The following is an 18,549-nucleotide window of genomic DNA, read 5'->3' as shown; positions in this document are numbered from 1 at the left end:
AATCTTCATCGTCTGTGAATATGCCCCTGAGAACTGGTACGTTTTGGTTGTTTTTATTGCACATAGTTTTAAAGTGTTACTCCTGTCTTCTTAACTGTCTATAATTAATTATTTGGTGAATAGGAAGAAACGATGTTGATCAGTTTCCGTACAAGGAAAGGATACCTGCGATCATCATGTCGTACGTGGAAGGGTGGAATGATGTAATCGGAGATGGTAACTGCGGATTCCGGGTCGTGGCTGATGTTTTTCAAATGGGCGAAGACAACTACGGTTTGGTGCGTGAGTTGATGTACAGCGAAATTGCCTCTAACCGAAATGTTTATCGTCATGTGTACGAGGATGACTTGGATGGCGCTCTCCGACGTATCCGGTGGGGAGGTGGACCTTGCGGCGAAAATCATTATTTTGACGCGCCCCTAGATCTGTTTGCCGTTGCAAACATTTACAAATGCGCAGTCATGCATTTCGGCCTGGGAGTGCATAGTCAAGCTTATTATCCTTGTACCACGGTTCTCCCTTGGCGGTCGCGTGAGACTGTCACCACACCGGTCAGAGAGCTAGCTATTGCGTTTCTTGGGTCGTCATACAGACATTTCATCCGACTAGACATGTCAACCGATTTTCCGGTGCCACCGATTATACCTCGGTGGTACAACATTCGCACAGCGAGCGTAGAGGGTTGGGATGCGCTATATAATGACCGGATCCACGAATGGAACACCCTAGCTGCATTTTAGTTTTTCTTGTTTACATTCTTTATTTGTAATCTTATTTGTACGTTGCTCTTTTAATGAGAACATTAATATTTTATATTGTATTGCTTACTGCATTCTATATGTTGCATGGGTAAGTTGCGCGGATCCACGAACGGTTATATCAAAATTTAAAAACAGCACTGATAATATGTTTAAGTTGGAAGCTAAAAGAACAATCTAAAATGTTACAATTTTACAACATAATGTCCAACATAATGTTCTATAAATAAAATACAATAACCATCAGTAATCCCTCCTCGACGACGACTCCCACTGCGCAAGGGTCTGTTCCAGACTATCAACAACAGCTCTCCCTGTTGCACTCATGCTGTCCTTCTCAAGAGAGAGTTTCTGAACGTCTTGCATTATCTTTCCCATCCACTGCATACAACAAAAAACAGAAGATGAAATACAATAACAACAAATAAAACTTAATTAAAAGACAACGATAAATATAATAAAAGACATACCGCTTCCGTGGCAGTAGGCGGTGGCACATAATCATCATCGCTGTGGTCGAGATCAGCGATCAACCTCGGGTGCGAATACCGGTTGAACCATTCCATGTAGTAATGGTCACACATGGGAGTAACCCCAGAGGGCGGCCGCTGCAACTCCGCTGTCCATAATCGAGCCACCATCGGAAAATGGTCCCACGTCCCGGTCATGATATCCGGCTATTCCACGACGTACTCCCTCGACGATGCAGGTCGGACCGCCTTCATCGGGCACGCCGGGGGAGGAGGGACAACTTGGACAAATCCAAGTTGGCGAAGACAACGCTGGGGCATGTACGCTTCGACGATGTCACGATACTGAATGAGTCCCGTGTACAGGGTCCTGGGTACCCTAACACTAGGGTTCGGGCCGAAAGGCATCCAGTTCACCTGTACAATTACAACATATAAAATATAATAACATGAATATAATATGTGCAAATAATAAAATGTAGACTCTATAAATAAACGTTACCTCTAAGGGGGACAGCCTGTCCAGCAATAACCGTATCGATCGGAGGCGGTCAACGGACTTCTTCTCCGAGCGGGGACTCCACGCACAAGCACGCGGCATCCCCTCATCAATAGGAACTGGGTCACGATGTGGTCGCAATGCAGGAAAATACTCGTATATCCAAGTCTGCAATAGAGTCAGACACCCAGTGATACCTGCCGCGTCAGCCCGACTCGCAAATCCTAGTTGGCGATACAAATACGCCAACGTAGCCGATCCCCAGGAAAACTGGCCTACACTGTCGGGGTCACACGCCTCTACGATATCGCGTGGCCTGAGCTTGTTTCCGCCGCTCTTATCCGGAAACAAGGTACATCCGAGGAGTAGAAAAACATAAGCACTCAGCTGTGCGTCGGGCGTCCTACGTGCACTCGGGTACAAACACCGCTGCAACACAGATGCGATCTTCACACCTCCGTGTTCCCAAACACCTAGCGCCTCGGTGTACAGTGCAGCCCTGTCCACCGCCAACAACTCCGCCAGCGAATCTGCCTGATCCGCATCAGCCACAGCACAAAGTCGTTTACCCTCAACACGAATCCCCAGAATGGCCTCGACGTCATGTAACATGATCGTCATCTCACCGAACGGAAGGTGAAAAGAGTTTGTATCCGGCTGCCATCGCTCAATGAAAGCCGTGATCAGCGTACTGTCAATCTTATCGTGCATGGTGGCAGGAACATGCTTCACCCCAGTGCCCTCCAGTCGCTCGAACATCTCGCTCTCCGCCGGCCAGGCCTCAGCCCATGTACGCAAAAAACTACAAGTCTTTTCCCGGGTATGACATTTCAACAACCCCGTAACTGAAGGCCTCTCCTGGTCCTCCCAAATACGGGCAGCTATGTGTCCTAGAAAGCTAGGAATCACACTCCCGTCAACAGGTTCACCGGGCACCTCACTCCTAACAACCCAAGAATCATTACCCGCCCTCGACCGTTTCCTGCTTGCCCCAGAGACAGTGGACGCAGATGATGTGCCAGATCTACTAACAAACCTACCACCCCTACCCTTACGCACCTCCACCATATGCGTCTCGTACATGTCATCAACCCTCTGACTGAATGGACCGTAATCATCATACGGTCCACTGCCATCGTCCACATCCTCATCCTCATCTGCGCCCTCCTCCTGCTCCTCCTCCTGGTCACCCTCCTCAGCATCATCATCGTCATCGTCATCCTCATCCCGACGGTGGATCCGTTCTCTACGAACTGAGGCCGAAATACCACGGGATCTGACATGTCTATGCCCCGACCTCTCCACTGAATAACTTCTACTAAGAAGCTCTATATTCTTCCCCCCACCATGACGACCCTACACAAAATTTTAAAATATATAAACATACAAAAATTTATACGATAAATAATCATCATCGCAAATCAAATACACTAAAAACAAACAAATAATAGTAAACAAAATATAAACGTAGAAAAAATACAACGAAATTGAAAAAATTTATAAAAATAAACAACAAAATATAAAAACAATTCAAAATTATATTACAAAAAAAAAAAAAAAAAAATTTAAAAACAATTTTTTAAAAAAATTAAAAAAAAAAAAAAAAAAATGGGGGGGGCGCCCTGGCTGGACGCCCAGCCGGCGGTGGTGGCGCCAGATGCAGACGCCGCCACCAGTTGGCTGGCGTTTGGGCTGGACGCCACAGCCACGGCTGCGGCGCTTAGACTAAACGCCACAACCGTGGCGGTGGCGTCCAGCCCAGGCGCCAGCCAACTGGTGGCGGCGTCTGCATATGGCGCCACCACCGCCGGCTGGGCGTCCAGCCAGGGCGCCCCACCGCGTTCACGGCGGTTTTCCCCTTTTTTTTTTTTTTTTTAAACAAAAATATACCTTTCCACCTTGGGACATCCTTCCCTCCGCCGCCGCCGCCACTTCCTTGCCTTGCCGCCTCGACATTGCCGTTATTTTGATTTTTTTTTTTTTAGAGAGGTTGAAAGAAGATGAGCAATGAGAGTGTGATTGATGAGAGTGTGAGTGATGAGAGTGTGAGTGTTTTTTTTTTTAAGGTCAAGGGCAATTTTGGGAAACCAAGTGAATTTTGTGGGCTTTATGTAGTAATTTGTGGGCGATGTTTAACAAATCCCTATCGTTTTCCCCTCCTTCCTCCATTTTTCCCGGCTACGCAGCCCACCCCTCCCCCTGCAACCAGCCACCCCCACCCACGACCCCGAAACAATAGAGCCAGCCATGCCCATCCCTGAAACAACCCATCCCAACCACCCCACCCCGAAACATAAAACCCCAGCCACGCCCACCCCTAAAATAGCCTATCCTAGCCACTCGCAACCTCGAAACACCCCATCCGCAATCTATCCTCACCCCAAATCGATTCCTTTCAGCCTTCCCACACCCCGAAACGCCCAGCCCCAACCTTCCCTAACCCCTGAAAAACGCCACCCTAGCCCTCCCCACCACGAAAATTCCCACCACAACAAAGGCGCGTCTTGGGTCTTTTGGAGCATCAATTGAAGTTGTTGGCGTCAAATTGCTCAAATGGAGGCCAGAATCATGATTGTAGGTAGCCGAAATGCTGATTGCAATGATTTGGAGGTCGAATTGGCGGATTAGAGTGTAGGGATTGCGAGTTGATTGGCTGAATTGCGCGGGTGCTGGTTTGCTGGTGAAAAGGAGGTGTAGATGCTGGTGGCGTGACTATTGGTGAGTCAGCAAGGTGCAGCGAGTACAAAGGGATTGTGTGGTATGAGGGGCTGAATTGGGTTAATTGCTGATGTTGGTGCCTGGTGGTTGGAAATGAAGGGGGACTGATGGTTGGGGAAGGGGGGTGATGCACTGATGCGTGGCAAAGGAATTAAAAAAAAAAAAAAAAACCTAACTTACCCAAACGACAGGTTATTGGTCATAAGAGATCATTAGAATAAAATATTGCTCAAAGGTGGAATTATTAGCAGCGAACCTTATTAGAATAAATTTTTCCTTTATTTTATCCTTATCCTACCCATAATTTTCTATCCTTATTCTATACTCTTATCCTTATTCCACATTCCAAATGCTCCGTAGGTGTCAAGGATTTTGATAGTCCAACCTTAAAAAATACAAATGTTATATACACTTCGGATTTTTTAATCCATGCATCACACCATTTAAACGTCTCACATATTGTCAAAACTTAACCCGACTTAATCCGAAGTAATTTCACTCCATATAATCTAATATAGGCATAATAATTTAGCACGACTCAATTTCATAATAATCCAACTTGAATCCAACCAATGACCCGAATTAGCACCAAATGTTTCTCGACCAGAGATAGCCCAAACTGGTCCATAGCTAACCATCTTTAAAACACCAAACATCGGTAAAAGCTCCTAGAATGCAATCAAAGAAAAGAAAAACTCCGGCAAATCTTCCGATGGATTCTTCGCCGGAGTCTTTACCGGCGATCACCTCCCTCTCTCCTCCGGTTGTCTCCTTCCTCAACTCCACATTTCCTCCGAAACACGACCTCAACCTCTCCGAATCTACTAACCTGGTCACCGAGTTGGACACTCACTGCTCTGAGTTGACTCACCATCTCACCGATCTTACTCACCGCCTCGACGCTAGTCTTCTCTCTTACGCTTCTTCTTCTCACCGAATTTCCGACGCTTTTCATCATGTTCATCGTCAGCTTCAAGATCTCAAATCCAAATCCTCCTCTTTTGCTTCCACTTCAGGTTTTCACTTTTTCCATTCATCGATTAATCATTGATTTTCATGGAATTTAAATCAAATTATCTGATTTTCCAATTTTTTTAAATTTTTTTTTTTGTGAAGATGGAGAAGCGGAGGATATGGCGGTAGATGAGCTACCAGCATTGGCAAAAGAAGTTGCGAGAGTTGCGACGGTGCGAAATTATGCTGGTTAGTTGATAAATTGAGAATTAATTTGTGTTTTATAAAGTTTAATTTATAATGCAATTCATATACTTTGTGTATTTTGTAAGATAAGTTGCTGATTTGAAGTTGAGTCAGGTTATGATTTGAGTTATAATGTGATTATCAGAAATTAAAGTTCAACCTAATTAGTGGAATTTGATGAAGCATTTATAATTCATAATTGATTAAAATGTCATAAGGAAAATGTATACTGAGTACTCTCTTTGTGAATCCTGGCCAATAATTTGTGGAAATTTACAACATAAACCGCTTTACAATCGATAATTAGGTTAATTACAAGAAAAGAGTAATCATTATTTTCATCGGGCTTATGGTAAGGGTGGGTTGATCATTGGTGTACATTAGAACCATCTGTAAATCCTGCCCGTGGTGAGAATTTGATGGGGCTGTTGTGGTGTTGTCTTTACATTATGATCTCATTCGATTAAGAGTCATGAAGAGCTTATTTCGAGTCTTTCTTTCAGTAACAATCATTATAGCTGTGAAATTGAGGTAAGTTCTTTTCATTTGTACTAGTGATTGTTGATATATTTGTAATAATAATATCAAGCTGGCGAATCTCCCTTTTAATCTATTTAAGCTACTCAATTTGTTTGATTGTATCCCATCTTTCCTAAATGCTAATTAAGTTTGGATTAATTTAGGAAAAAAAAAATATAGATAAGTTAAGATAAAGGTTAATAAAATAACAAGGGCTTCCCAAGCTCAATTTACAACTAAAAATAAGTTTTACACATAAGTTCATAGATCAGTTAAATTCAAATACATTGTAGAAAAGTTTAGTTGATTTTATAATTTCAGCACCTCCTGAAAATCAAGGTGAATAGAACGCACCCTTAGAGGTTTTCCCATATTTTATCAAGCTTTGGCAATCAGATTAGGTGGTTACGGCGACACAAGTATAGAATTTGAATTGGGTTTGATGGCAGCCTCTTGGCATCTCATGTAACTCATTTGCTGGCCACTGGTGGTTTACAGTAAATTGATTATTTTTCATTCGCTGAAATTTGACGCTAGGTCTATGAGGACTAGAGTGTAAATCATAGCCTTTGAATGAGCTTGTGGGTAAGAATTATTTGCTCTTTAATAAAATAATAGGGCATCTGCTGGGAATTCAAATTTGATTTCCTTTTGAAATAGAATATGGGCAACATCTTACTACACTCAAACATTTTTCAAAGATCCAGCTTTGAAGGTCTGATACTCTGATTGTCTTTTAAGCCAAAATTCTGTTTAAATATGAAATAAAAAAGGAACATTGTATTAGGAGACCTTAACTATAAACCTTCGACGTTGAGGCCAATTTCTGAAAATGCTACAGTTTACAGTATTGGTTTATGACAAATATACTAACCTTGTCTCATCCTGTGATGTCATTGTCAAGTTTTCTCAAGGAAGCGTCTGTAACTGATATCATATTATAGTGTTTAGAGATGCTGCATTTTCATGGAAGAGAAAAAACTTGGCCTTTTCAGTCTTTTTTGTGCCATTGCCAATTTTTTTATTGACTAAAAGTTTTCTGTAGAAGCAGCATGTTGGATTTATGAGTAGACTGGTCTTGACGTAATTCTGAAATGGTGCCCAAGTGATTTTCCTGTATATCCTCTAATTTTTTATTTTTTTATTTTTTTTATTTTTTTATCGCCATGCGATAATTGACATTTGTGAGCTTTTGTTTGTTGGAAGATTAAAGCTGTTGTAGAGCAATGTTTTTTCGCATATTGGCTGTTCCTCTGATCACAGTTACCTTTGTTTGATTTCAGAGACAGCATTGAAGCTTGATAGCCTGGTTGGTGACATTGAAGATGCAGTCACTTCTGTGATGAACAGAAATCTGAAGAAACAGTCTACTAGACAGTATTTAGAGGTTCTCCCTGGAAACTATCATCAGCTGAATGGTTTCTGTTTGGAGTCATGCTTCAAGAGTTGATTGTCTTACTTTGTTACATCTTTTCACAGGAAATACGCGTCAATGCAATTAATTCCCTTAAATCAGTAGATGATATTTTAGCTTCAGTGACAAGGGAACATCCTCAATGGGTCCGACTTGTGTCAGCTGCTGATCATAGAGTTGATCGCGCCTTGGCTATTTTGAGACCCCAGGCCATTGCTGATTACCGTGCTCTGCTTGTTTCGATTGGCTGGCCACCACCTCTTTCCACATTGAGCTCCTCAAATACTGAAGGAAGGAGAACTGCTGAAGAGTCAAATCCTCTCTCAGCAATGCATGGAGAGCTTAAAAAGAAGTATTGTGAAAATTTTCTTGCCTTATGCAGCCTACAGGAGTTAAAGCGACGAAGGAAGTCACGGCAACTCGAGGGGTATAACCATAATACTTCTATTTACCAGCCACTCTGGGGTATTGAAGAACTTGTGAATCCTCTCTCCCTTGCATCTCTTCATCATTTCCAAAAGTGGGTAGATAAGCCTGAATATATTTTTGCTCTTGTCTACAAGAATACAAGGGATTATATTGATTCAGTGGATGGATTGTTGCAACCCTTGGTGGATGAAGCAATGTTGACAGGATACAGTTGCAGAGAGGAATGGATTTCAGGCATGGTAACCTCCCTGTCAACTTACTTGGCAAAGGAAATATTCCCTGCATATGTTTCTCGTTTGGATGAGGAGACTACAGTGGAGGTTAGGCCACAGGGAAGAATGTCATGGCTTCATCTGGTTGATTTGATGATAGCATTTGATAAAAAGATTCAAGCTCTTGCTGCCCTCTCTGGGATCTTAGACTCTGAGGAATACAGTCTCTTGCAAAGGATGTCTTCTCTCTCTGTCTTCTGTGATCGGCCAGACTGGCTTGATTTATGGGCGGAAATAGAACTGGACAATATACTAGAGAAGTTGAAACCTGAGATGGAGGATGACAGAAATTGGACAACAAAAACTCGAGGAGCAGTTTTTTTTCCTGGGTCTGATGTTTACAAATCTCCCGTAGCTTCATCCATAGTTCTCCAACATGTATCATCAGTCATTGACCGCTGTAGATCAATACCTTCTGTGTTTTTAAGATCTCGATTTGTCAGACTAGTGGGTGCTCCAATAATTCAGACCTTCCTGAATTGCTTGCTTACCAAATGCCAAGATGCTGAAGGGCTCACTGCTTTGGCAGATGATGATGCTGTGGCCAGAGTTATGACCGCAGTTAATTCTGCTCACAATCTCGAGTCTATCTTAGTTGAATGGTGTGATGACATTATCTTTGTTGAAATGGGACTTGCAGATGACAATGAATCAGGAAAAGTTTTTGGAGAGAGTAGTCTTTCCACTGGTGTCACTGAGGGAAGTGAAAATGGGGTTTTAGATGAGGAAATCACGAAACTAGAGGAGTTTAGAAAAGAATGGATTGATAAGATGACTAATGTTGTTTTAAGAGGATTTGATGCTCAGATTCGAGATTATATAAAGAATAAGAAGCACTGGCAAGAAATGATTGAAGAAGGCTGGACAGTAACAAGATCTTTTGTAGTAGCTCTTGATTTTTTGCAGGGGAAGATGTCTAGGTTGGAAGAAGGTCTAAACAGCATGGACTTTATTACAGTATGGAGAAGTTTAGCGAGTGGAATAGATCGCTTGATATTTAATGGTATTCTTATGACCAACACAAAGTTCTATAGTGGTGGTGTTGAGAGGTTTGGAGGTGACATGGATGTTTTATATGGCGTATTCAGGAGTTGGTGTTTGAGACCTGAAGGTTTCTTTCCCCGTGTAAGTGAAGGCCTCAAGTTGCTGAAACTAGAAGAGAATATCCTTCAAGAACTGTTTATTCAAGGAGAGAGCTGGATGAAACATCATGGAATTAGACACATGAGCATAGCCGAGGCGGAAAAAATAGCGAGGTGTAGAGTCTTCAAGTAGTAAAATTTAGGGCAAGATAAACCCCTACCCTCCCCGCTTTAAAGATACGAGTAATGTTATAGGAATGTAGTGATGTACATCATGGAGTTTTTTCTACTAAACTAACCCAATTTATTTTTATTACAGGCGGCAATAATCCAATTTTTTGTCTCATCAGTCATCACATGTATTGATATTTTGTGAATAATATAGCAAGTTTTTGTCTGTAAGATATTGATACTGAATCATGTTATTGAGTATGAAGCACGTCCTTGTTTTTGCACATGAGTGGTACTCGGTTCATACGTGTTATATGTTCTTGCACCAGATGTTCACTGGATCAAGCTGATCACCCAGAGACGACAACGTTGTCCAGCAGATCCTCTATCCAATGTAGTCACCTAAGGGCATAAGTGAGGCAAACCCTGCCACTGTAATTGGTGTTCCAATACAGTCTACAAATTTGATGTATGCAATGTCATATGAGTGGTCTATACGATCTTTTGGAATCTTGGCACATCGTAACTCCTAAGAGATCACTTGAGGGTTGAGAATCCTTTTCTCCTAGATATTTTGGATATTTGCCTTGTGAGTCAAAGAATGAATGAATTCTTCTAGGCATTCCCTCGAATCTTTGTAAGTGCTATTGATGTGTATAATGCCATACATGCTCAAAAGCTCAAGGTGTTGTGGACTAGGCATCTTAAAGTGTCTATTGATTGTTTGAAACCGTATATATTCACTAGTTCAGATCACACAAAGGCCCATGGTGGCTTGAAATCAATGACGAGGGATCTTAAACAACGACCTACAAGAGTTTTGTTCAATTTAATATATGTTGTAAGGTAGTTAAGAGCTCCAAGAGATGGATCTTATCACTAATTATGTACCTAAAGGTTCTATTAAGGTGCCGAAAAATGTAGTGGGTTATTTATTATGGGAGTTATGGGGTTCCTATCTTGGCTGTGTTGGATACTGGTCAAAGGCGGTATTGGGCAAAAATAGGTTATGAATCAAGAGTTTTCTTACAAGAAACAAAAAAAAAAAAAAAAAAATTCATTTCCTTTACTTTACCGAATTAGCTTAGGTGTGGTAGTGTGGTTAGAAAATTAGGACGGAAATTCCTGTAGGTGTGACAAGTCAATATTTTCTTTAAATGATCAAGGGTTTTATAGATGCTCTTAATTTAACAGCATGGGTGTTTGTTATAGTACGAGTAGAATACTTCGAATTTTAGGCTTGAGTTTTTACGTATCTTCTTGGAACAAGGTAGCTTTGTTTATCATATAAATAGATACTAGTAGTTAAACTAAACAATCAATGAAATCACCAATTGTCCAGGCCAACTACTTAGAATTCATACACACATGAAACATAACATTAAAGCCAATGACTTTAGTCCAAGGATTAGCGAAGGATTCTTACGTCTCTATGAAGCCGTTTCGTGTTAGCTTGTCATCAAAGATTACTTATTTAATTGTATCTGTTTCGGCAAAAAATGAGCTAACCGGGCCTTGGAGGGGTGTCTGAGAACCTCGAATTTGGGCCTTGAATGGACCTGCAAAATGAACCCCGAGCCCCGGGGGTTGAACCCGGGGCGGAGCCTCCGACGCCCAAGTTAGTTGCCAAACAATGCATATTTTGAGAGGAGTTTAGGGGAGAGAGTGGAGGAGTATGGTCACCTTAGATGATAAGAGTGACCTCCCTTTACCTTATGCCCTTTGAGGGGTATTTATATGAGTACATAAGTGGGTTTATGAGCCCTAAAATTACATATGTGGGCCGTTGAAGGTCATATTGATGTATTTGACTTATTTGGGGCCTTTTATACCTTTTTTATGGCCTTTGGGCTTACATGGGTAGAGTTACCCAAGACTAAAATGGGTATGACCATTTTAGTACCCAAACAATTAGCCCCCCAGACCCAATTCTATTTGAAAAAATGAGTTGGGTTTTGTTTCAATTTCCCAAATAATTCGTTCATAGAAATTGAGTCGAAGGACTTTATTTGTTCAGGTTTATGCAAGGCAACACTCTTGATCCAAGGTTTGATCCGAGGACTGAAAGAGTTCATCAGAGGCAACACTCTTGATCCAAGGATTGAAAGAGCTAATTACTCTTGATCCGAGGACTGAAAGAGTTCATCCGAGGCAACACTCTTGATCCAAGGATTGAAAGAGCTAATTACTCTTGATCCGAGGACTGAAAGAGTTCATCCGAGGCAACACTCTTGATCCAAGGTTTGATCCGAGGACTGAAAGAGTTCATCCGAGGAAACACTCTTGATCCAAGGTTTGATCCGAGGACTGAAAGAGTTCATCCGAGGCAACACTCTTGATCCAAGGATTGAAAGAGTTAATTACTCTTGATCCGAGGACTGAAAGAGTTCATCCGAGGCAACACTCTTGATCCAAGGTTTGATCCAAGGACTGAAAGAGTTCATCCGAGGAAACACTCTTGATTCAAGGTTTGATCCGAGGACTGAAAGAGTTCATCCGAGGCAACACTCTTGATCCAAGGATTGAAAGAGTTAATTACTCTTGATCCGAGGACTGAAAGAGTTCATCCGAGGCAACACTCTTGATCCAAGGTTTGATCCGAGGACTGAAAGAGTTTTACTCTTAATCCGAGGATAAAAAGAGTTTATTACTCTTGATCCGGGGATAGAAAGAGTTCATCCGAGGCAACACTCTTGATCCAAGGTTTGATCCGAGGACTGAAAGAGTTTTACTCTTAATCCGAGGATAAAAAGAGTTTATTACTCTTGATCCGGGGATAGAAAGAGTTTATCTGAGGCAACACTCTTGATCCAAGGATTGAAAGAGTTAATTACTCTTGATCCGAGGACTGAAAGAGTTCATCCGAGGCAACACTCTTGATCCAAGGTTTGATCCGAGGACTGAAAGAGTTCATCCGAGGAAACACTCTTAATCCAAGGTTTGATCCGAGGACTGAAAGAGTTTATTCTTGATCTGAAGATAGAAAGAGTTTATTACTCTTGATCCGGGGATAGAAAGAGTTTACTCTTGATCCGAAGATAGAAAGAGTTTATTACTCTTGATCCGGGGATAGAAAGAGTTTACCCTTGATCCGAGGATAGAAAGAGTTTATTACTCTTGATCCGAGGATAGAAAGAGTTTACTCTTGATCCGAAGATAGAAAGAGTTTTACTCTTGATCCGAGGATAGAAAGAGTTTACTCTTGATCCGGGGATAGAAAGAGTTTACTCTTGATCCGAGGATAGAAAGAGTTTATACTCTTGATCCGAGGATAGAAAGAGTTTATTACTCTTGATCCGGGGATAGAAAGAGTGTACTCTTGATCCGAGGATAGAAAGAGTTTATTACTCTTGATCCGGGGATAGAAAGAGTTTACTCTTGATCCGAGGATAGAAAGAGTTTATTACTCTTGATCCGAGGATAGAAAGAGTTTACCCTTGATCCGAGGATAGAAAGAGTTTATTACTCTTGATCCGAGGATAGAAAGAGTTTACTGTTGATCCGAAGATAGAAAGAGTTTTACTCTTGATCCGAGGATAGAAAGAGTTTACTCTTGATCCGGGGATAGAAAGAGTTTACTCTTGATCCGAGGATAAAAAGAGTTTATTACTCTTGATCCGGGGATAGAAAGAGTTTACTCTTGATCCGAAGATAGAAAGAGTTTATTACTCTTGATCCGGGGATAGAAAGAGTTTACTCTTGATCCGAAGATAGAAAGAGTTGATTACTCTTTCTTCGGTTCAGACAAACCATCTTCGGCAGCACCCTCGGCTCATATGGCTGTGAGCTTTGGCTGGGAGCTCGAATCTCGGCGAAGGTAAACCTCGGCTGGGCTCGGCTTCGGCTATGGCTAGCCCCGGCCAGGAGATAAGAGGTGAGCTTCGGCTCGGCAATGGTTACCGACCTTAACTTGGGAACGGTAAACTGTACCACCCTTGGTTTCTGCTGAATCACCTTCGACTCGCCCAGAACGCCTTCGGCTTGGGCTGAAACTCCTTCGGATAGCCTCGGCTGAAAAGCCTTAGGCTTGGCCGAAACACCGGTCTCGGCTCGGCTGGCTTGCCCAGAACACCTTCGGCTTGGGCTGAAACACCTTCGGATAGCCTCGGCTCGATGAGCTTCGGATTCCTTTTGCTTATCCGAGCTAATTGCTTCGGATTTTTAGATTGGTGATAGTTTGAGCTTTTTTAAGCTTCAACAATGGTAGACAACCTCGGATCTTCTTCGGCTGCTACTTTAGATGTGATGTGAAGAGATTTGGCTCACTTCACAATACTAGCCTTGACCCCCATTGACCTCGGCATGTGTTGCCTAGGATGAAATGGTGAGTCGTTCTAGTGGTGGAGTTGTGAGCCTTGAAGCTTGTGATGAAGACAATGGAAATTTCCTTCGGCAAGCATTGAATTTACATAAACTTGATTGATTTTTTATGTATGTTTCATGCCACCTGCTGCCTCTTCAACTTGGTGGTGTGAATGAAAGGCTTGCTTTTGTGAGCTTTCCATTAGAGCCACGTAGATCTAGCTTTTATTCTTCTTCAAGAATAATTAAGGTTTGGCCATATTCATGGAATATTTCCCAATTTTTTTTTGTAAAGGCACGAAGTACCTTGTTAGTAGTGGTTAGATTGGCGACAAATCAAAATGTTTATCTATCATCTCCACCATTTGCAAGAATGATTACCCCTTTTGACAGGAGTAATAATTTTGGGTTAAATTTGCTAGAAATTTTGACCCTTTTTCGTGATAGAACACAGTAGCCATGAATTAGTGGATTTTCATGGGTAGTAGTACTCGTCTCCCCACAGACGGCGCCAAATTGTTTCGGCAAAAAATGAGCTAACCGGGCCTTGGAGGGGTGTCTGAGAACCTCGAATTTGGGCCTTGAATGGACCTGCAAAATGAACCCCGAGCCCCGGGGGTTGAACCCGGGGCGGAGCCTCCGATGCCCAAGTTAGTTGCCAAACAATGCATATTTTGAGAGGAGTTTAGGGGAGAGAGTGGAGGAGTATGGTTACCTTAGATGATAAGAGTGACCTCCCTTTACCTTATGCCCTTTGAGGGGTATTTATATGAGTACATAAGTGGGTTTATGAGCCCTAAAATTACATATGTGAGCCGTTGAAGGCCATATTGATGTATTTGACTTATTTGGGGTCTTTTATACCTTTTTTATGGCCTTTGGGCTTATATGGGTAGAGTTACCCAAGACTAAAATGGGTATGACCATTTTAGTACCCAAACAGTATCTTAATTCTTAAGGATGAGGATGAATTGATTTTCATTGAATTCGTTTACTTTTGATGTTTACACGGTAAGCTCAATTCTTATAGAACGACCTACAAATAAATACAGTAGGTTAGTAGTTAATACTACTCAAAAAAAAAAAAAAAAAAAAAAAAAAATTACAGTAGTTTATAGTCTTAGAAATGTCACCTAAAAATATACGGAGGAAATACCTAAAAATATACGGAAGAAATATCAAAGATAAATTCTCTAATTCAATTTTTGTATATCTTTGCCTTATCAATTAGTATGGTCTTTTCTTTGAATTGCATTAAAATAGGGATTAGGGAGGGCAAAGTCAAATCACAATCTACTCAATTAACAAAGTGGCTTGTTATCTTATGACGGATTAGATAAGAAATTTTACATAGTACTTGTATTGTTTTTCCTTTATTTATTTATTTTTGAATAAGGAGGGGTAAATTTATTAAAGAAACATGCAACACTTACAGACATCCCTTACCAGATTAAAAAGTACAATACAAGTATCAAACACCTCAAGCCTAATGACATCGCTTCTGAACTGCTCCTTGATAATCATTGATGACTTTGCATCTTTTTTAACAAAGCTACGTTGATGTATAGGCACGAGAATGATAACACTTGAACGGTCCGCAAAATCGAAGAAATTGCAAGACAAAACTTTCAAATCTGGACCCCTATAACAAACTAAACGCACTTTGGCCAATAAAACTTAAAAGGAAAGCATGGAAAAAGTACAAGACACACACTATAACCTTATTACATGCTTTGGCTATGCTACAAAGTTGAAGTAGAACATTGCTACCGCAAACATTGGATCGAATGCCTAGAGACCGTAAAACCATTGTGTTGAGTACATGTACTCGTATTGTTTTTCCTAAACCAAAAAAAAAGTAGTACTCATTATTTATTTATTTATTTTTAATTTTTTGGATAAATGATCAAAGTAATTTAAACACTTATCAAAATTCTTTTTAGAAAAAAGAGAGAAAAACATAGAAAATGTTATATGACGCGTCGAAGCAACGCGTATATATACGGAATATAATTGTAGTTCCCTCATTTATAACCACTTGTCAAAATTCTCAAACCTTCAAATTAAACAATTTTTCACACCAAACCAAAAACAAGAAGAAGAACCAAAGGAAATATCTTGAGGATCAAATTCTGAAGTTTAATTTGGTAATCTTCTTTTCTTTGATTTTAATTTGTTTGTTCGTTTTTTTTTTTTTTAGCATTATTGTTGATATTTTACAGGCAAGAATTAGTTATTTAATTTTTTTTCTTTGATTTCCCCCTTCCCTGTTTCTGGGCTCCTCTGTTTTTCCTAGGATCATGTTTTAAAATTTTATGTTTTTGAATTTTTTTTGTGGCTATTTGTTGATGGAATGCTTCGGATCATATTAAACCCAACTAATATATTACGATAACTAGCAATTCAATAAATAAATATGAGTTATTGTAGGTTAAATAAAATAAAAGTCATAAATATATTACATGATTTTGTCTTTCATTTCTTCACAAGTATTTCTATGAGAGTTTTAAAAAACAGAAGATTTAATACTTGTACTTTTTGCGCAATTTTTTGTTTTTACAAATTTGTACCTCGAATCATGAAAAGTTAGGAATTAAAGAAACCATTAATCCAAGTATAATATTATTTTTGGTAAGAGATTTATCATCATAAGAATCCTGAAGAAAACTTGTAGACATGTAATCATGTAAGCCGATTATAATAGACCATGGTTTTTATAAACAGTCACAAAAAAAATACTTTGTACTAGGTCACTTTCGAAATTATTACTCGTAATTTAAATCTTAAAATGCTCAAGTTTACTAAAGATTTCAATGAAAGACCATATTGATATGTTGGAATGTACTCGTATGAGATAAAAGATTGAATTGCGGATAATTAGATATAGGCTATTCCTTAAGGACTAAGGACGGAGGGAGTACAACATTTTGTCGCGGAGTTATCTATTTTGAATGATTTTGTGAAGGGTTTGTAATTGTGATCCCTGATCCTTGAGTCACAACATTGTTATGAACATCTATATTACTGCTAGACATAATATCTTGACTATTGTCCTTGTCTTAATGATCTTATGATATTTCTGTGAATAATAGTAGTCTAAATTAGCTTGATTGCTGTTGCAGTAATTTCACCTGCAAGAATGGACAGGCCGAATAACAATGATACAACAGACAAAGGTCTGTTTTCAGGTCTAATGGGATATGCTGCAGGACATCATCGTCCTCACGGTCATGGATACGGTGCATACCCTCCTCCACATGGATATCCACCTCCGCCACAGTCTTATCCGTCACACTCCTATGATTCCTATCCACCATACCCGCCTCCTGGTGGATATCCGCCTTCTGGCTATCCACCCCACGGGGGCTATCCCCCTGCCGGATATCCTCCTCCTGGGGGGTATGCTCATTCATCTGGCTATCCTCACCATTCATCTTCCCATCATTCAGGTACATCATTTAGTTTTTATTACTATATCATTTTGGCATTATTGCTTACTTTTGATTAATTCTTCATTACCATTGCTGTCAACTGATGTTTGTAATATAACATGTTTTGTATTGATTAGGCTTTAGACCAAATATGGGACTCTTAGCTGGAGGTGCTGCAGCCGCTGCAGCTCTCTATGGAGCGCACCATCTCTCACACGGACACCATCATTCGCATGGACATGGTATGTATGGCGGCTTTGGTCACCATGGAAAGTTCAAGCATGGAAAGTTTGGCAAGCGCTGGAAGCATCATGGGGGACATGGCCTATTTGGGCGAGGAAAGTTCAAGAAATGGAAGTGAAGACATTTTGCTATTATTATTAAACTCAATAATACTGTATTATAGGGGATTGATCTGGCTTATGTTTTATGTTTACTTATTTTTGAGGTTTGAAGAATCAGATCGTTTAGTACTTATGGGCCCTGGTATACAAATATATTTATAACTCATTTGTCTTAGTACTCTTTTCATAAATTAATTCACCTTAACCATATGTAGATTCAATGTAGTGTCAAATTTAGGAGGGATGATTTGCAGCAATTAGATGCTCCTTGATGTGGATGTCAACTAACTAGCTAGTTCGTTAAAGTATTAGAAGGTTGTGTCATAGTTGTTAATTTACGATTCTACGATCCAAAATTGGGTGATCGATCCGGATCTTTGGTAGGATCTTAAAGTTTGTAGGATCTTACTATCCTACGTACTCTGATATTAATTATGAGTGGTAGGATCTCAACATGATCCTGCGATTTTATTACGATCCTACAATCAAATCCAATATTTCACTATAATATGAGACTTTAATTTTGACATTTTTTTTTATTACTCATTAGGTAATATGCACCTAAATTTAATGTATTCAATAATTATTGCTAATAAATTAGCGAATTTGAGACATTAATATGATTTTATCAATTGACAACTTGCAATTGTCATAGTTATGGTCTCATTCTTGACAAATTTGCACATAATTTATCAATTTAACTTAAGTTATTAATCTTCTAACTACCATATAGACAAAGCTAAATGAAGATCGAACTTTCTTAAGCAAACCAATGTCTTTTAGCATTAAAAACCCCTTAGAAGAAATGTTTTTAAGTCAATTTATAGCATAATATATAATATTATTCATTATTAAGTAGGATCTTACGATCCGATTCTATCGATTCGATCCCACCCCCCTCATCGATCCAAGGTAGGATCCCGATCCTAACAACCTTGGG

The 18,549-nt window shown here is 40.2% G+C and overlaps 2 protein-coding genes across 2 annotated transcripts; both read left to right on the top strand.

Moving 5' to 3' along the window:
* Nucleotides 1-3,776: 3,776 nt before the first annotated feature.
* Nucleotides 3,777-10,588, top strand: LOC110702198 (RINT1-like protein MAG2). The gene is made up of 4 exons (XM_021879887.1): nucleotides 3,777-5,461; nucleotides 5,562-5,648; nucleotides 7,448-7,551; nucleotides 7,644-10,588. Exons 1-4 carry the CDS (start codon nucleotides 5,119-5,121, stop codon nucleotides 9,552-9,554), a joined length of 2,445 nt encoding a protein of 814 aa, XP_021735579.1. The 5' UTR covers nucleotides 3,777-5,118; the 3' UTR covers nucleotides 9,555-10,588.
* A 5,253-nt stretch (nucleotides 10,589-15,841) lies between these two features.
* On the top strand, nucleotides 15,842-17,830 carry LOC110702197 (glycine-rich protein A3-like). Its single transcript, XM_021879886.1, has 3 exons — nucleotides 15,842-15,981; nucleotides 16,957-17,283; nucleotides 17,403-17,830. The coding sequence occupies exons 2-3, from the start codon at nucleotides 16,974-16,976 to the stop codon at nucleotides 17,624-17,626; spliced, it is 534 nt and encodes a 177-aa protein (XP_021735578.1). The 5' UTR covers nucleotides 15,842-15,981; nucleotides 16,957-16,973; the 3' UTR covers nucleotides 17,627-17,830.
* The last annotated feature ends 719 nt before the right edge of the window (nucleotides 17,831-18,549 follow it).

This window comes from Chenopodium quinoa, unplaced genomic scaffold, assembly GCF_001683475.1.
Source record: "Chenopodium quinoa cultivar QQ74 unplaced genomic scaffold, ASM168347v1, whole genome shotgun sequence".
Lineage (NCBI taxonomy): Eukaryota > Viridiplantae > Streptophyta > Magnoliopsida > Caryophyllales > Amaranthaceae > Chenopodium > Chenopodium quinoa.
Note: the sequence above shows the minus strand (reverse complement) of the source record. Positions and strands in the feature narration are given on the sequence as shown.

Coding starts and splice junctions, on each gene's coding strand:
- LOC110702198 (XM_021879887.1), top strand. CDS start 5,119: ATGCAATCAAAGAAAAGAAAAACTCCGGCAAATCTTCCGATGGATTCT. Junction 5,462..5,561: donor CTCTTTTGCTTCCACTTCAG/GTTTTCACTTTT, acceptor TTTTTTGTGAAG/ATGGAGAAGCGGAGGATATG. Junction 7,552..7,643: donor CTACTAGACAGTATTTAGAG/GTTCTCCCTGGA, acceptor ATCTTTTCACAG/GAAATACGCGTCAATGCAAT.
- LOC110702197 (XM_021879886.1), top strand. CDS start 16,974: ATGGACAGGCCGAATAACAATGATACAACAGACAAAGGTCTGTTTTCA. Junction 17,284..17,402: donor TTCATCTTCCCATCATTCAG/GTACATCATTTA, acceptor TGTATTGATTAG/GCTTTAGACCAAATATGGGA.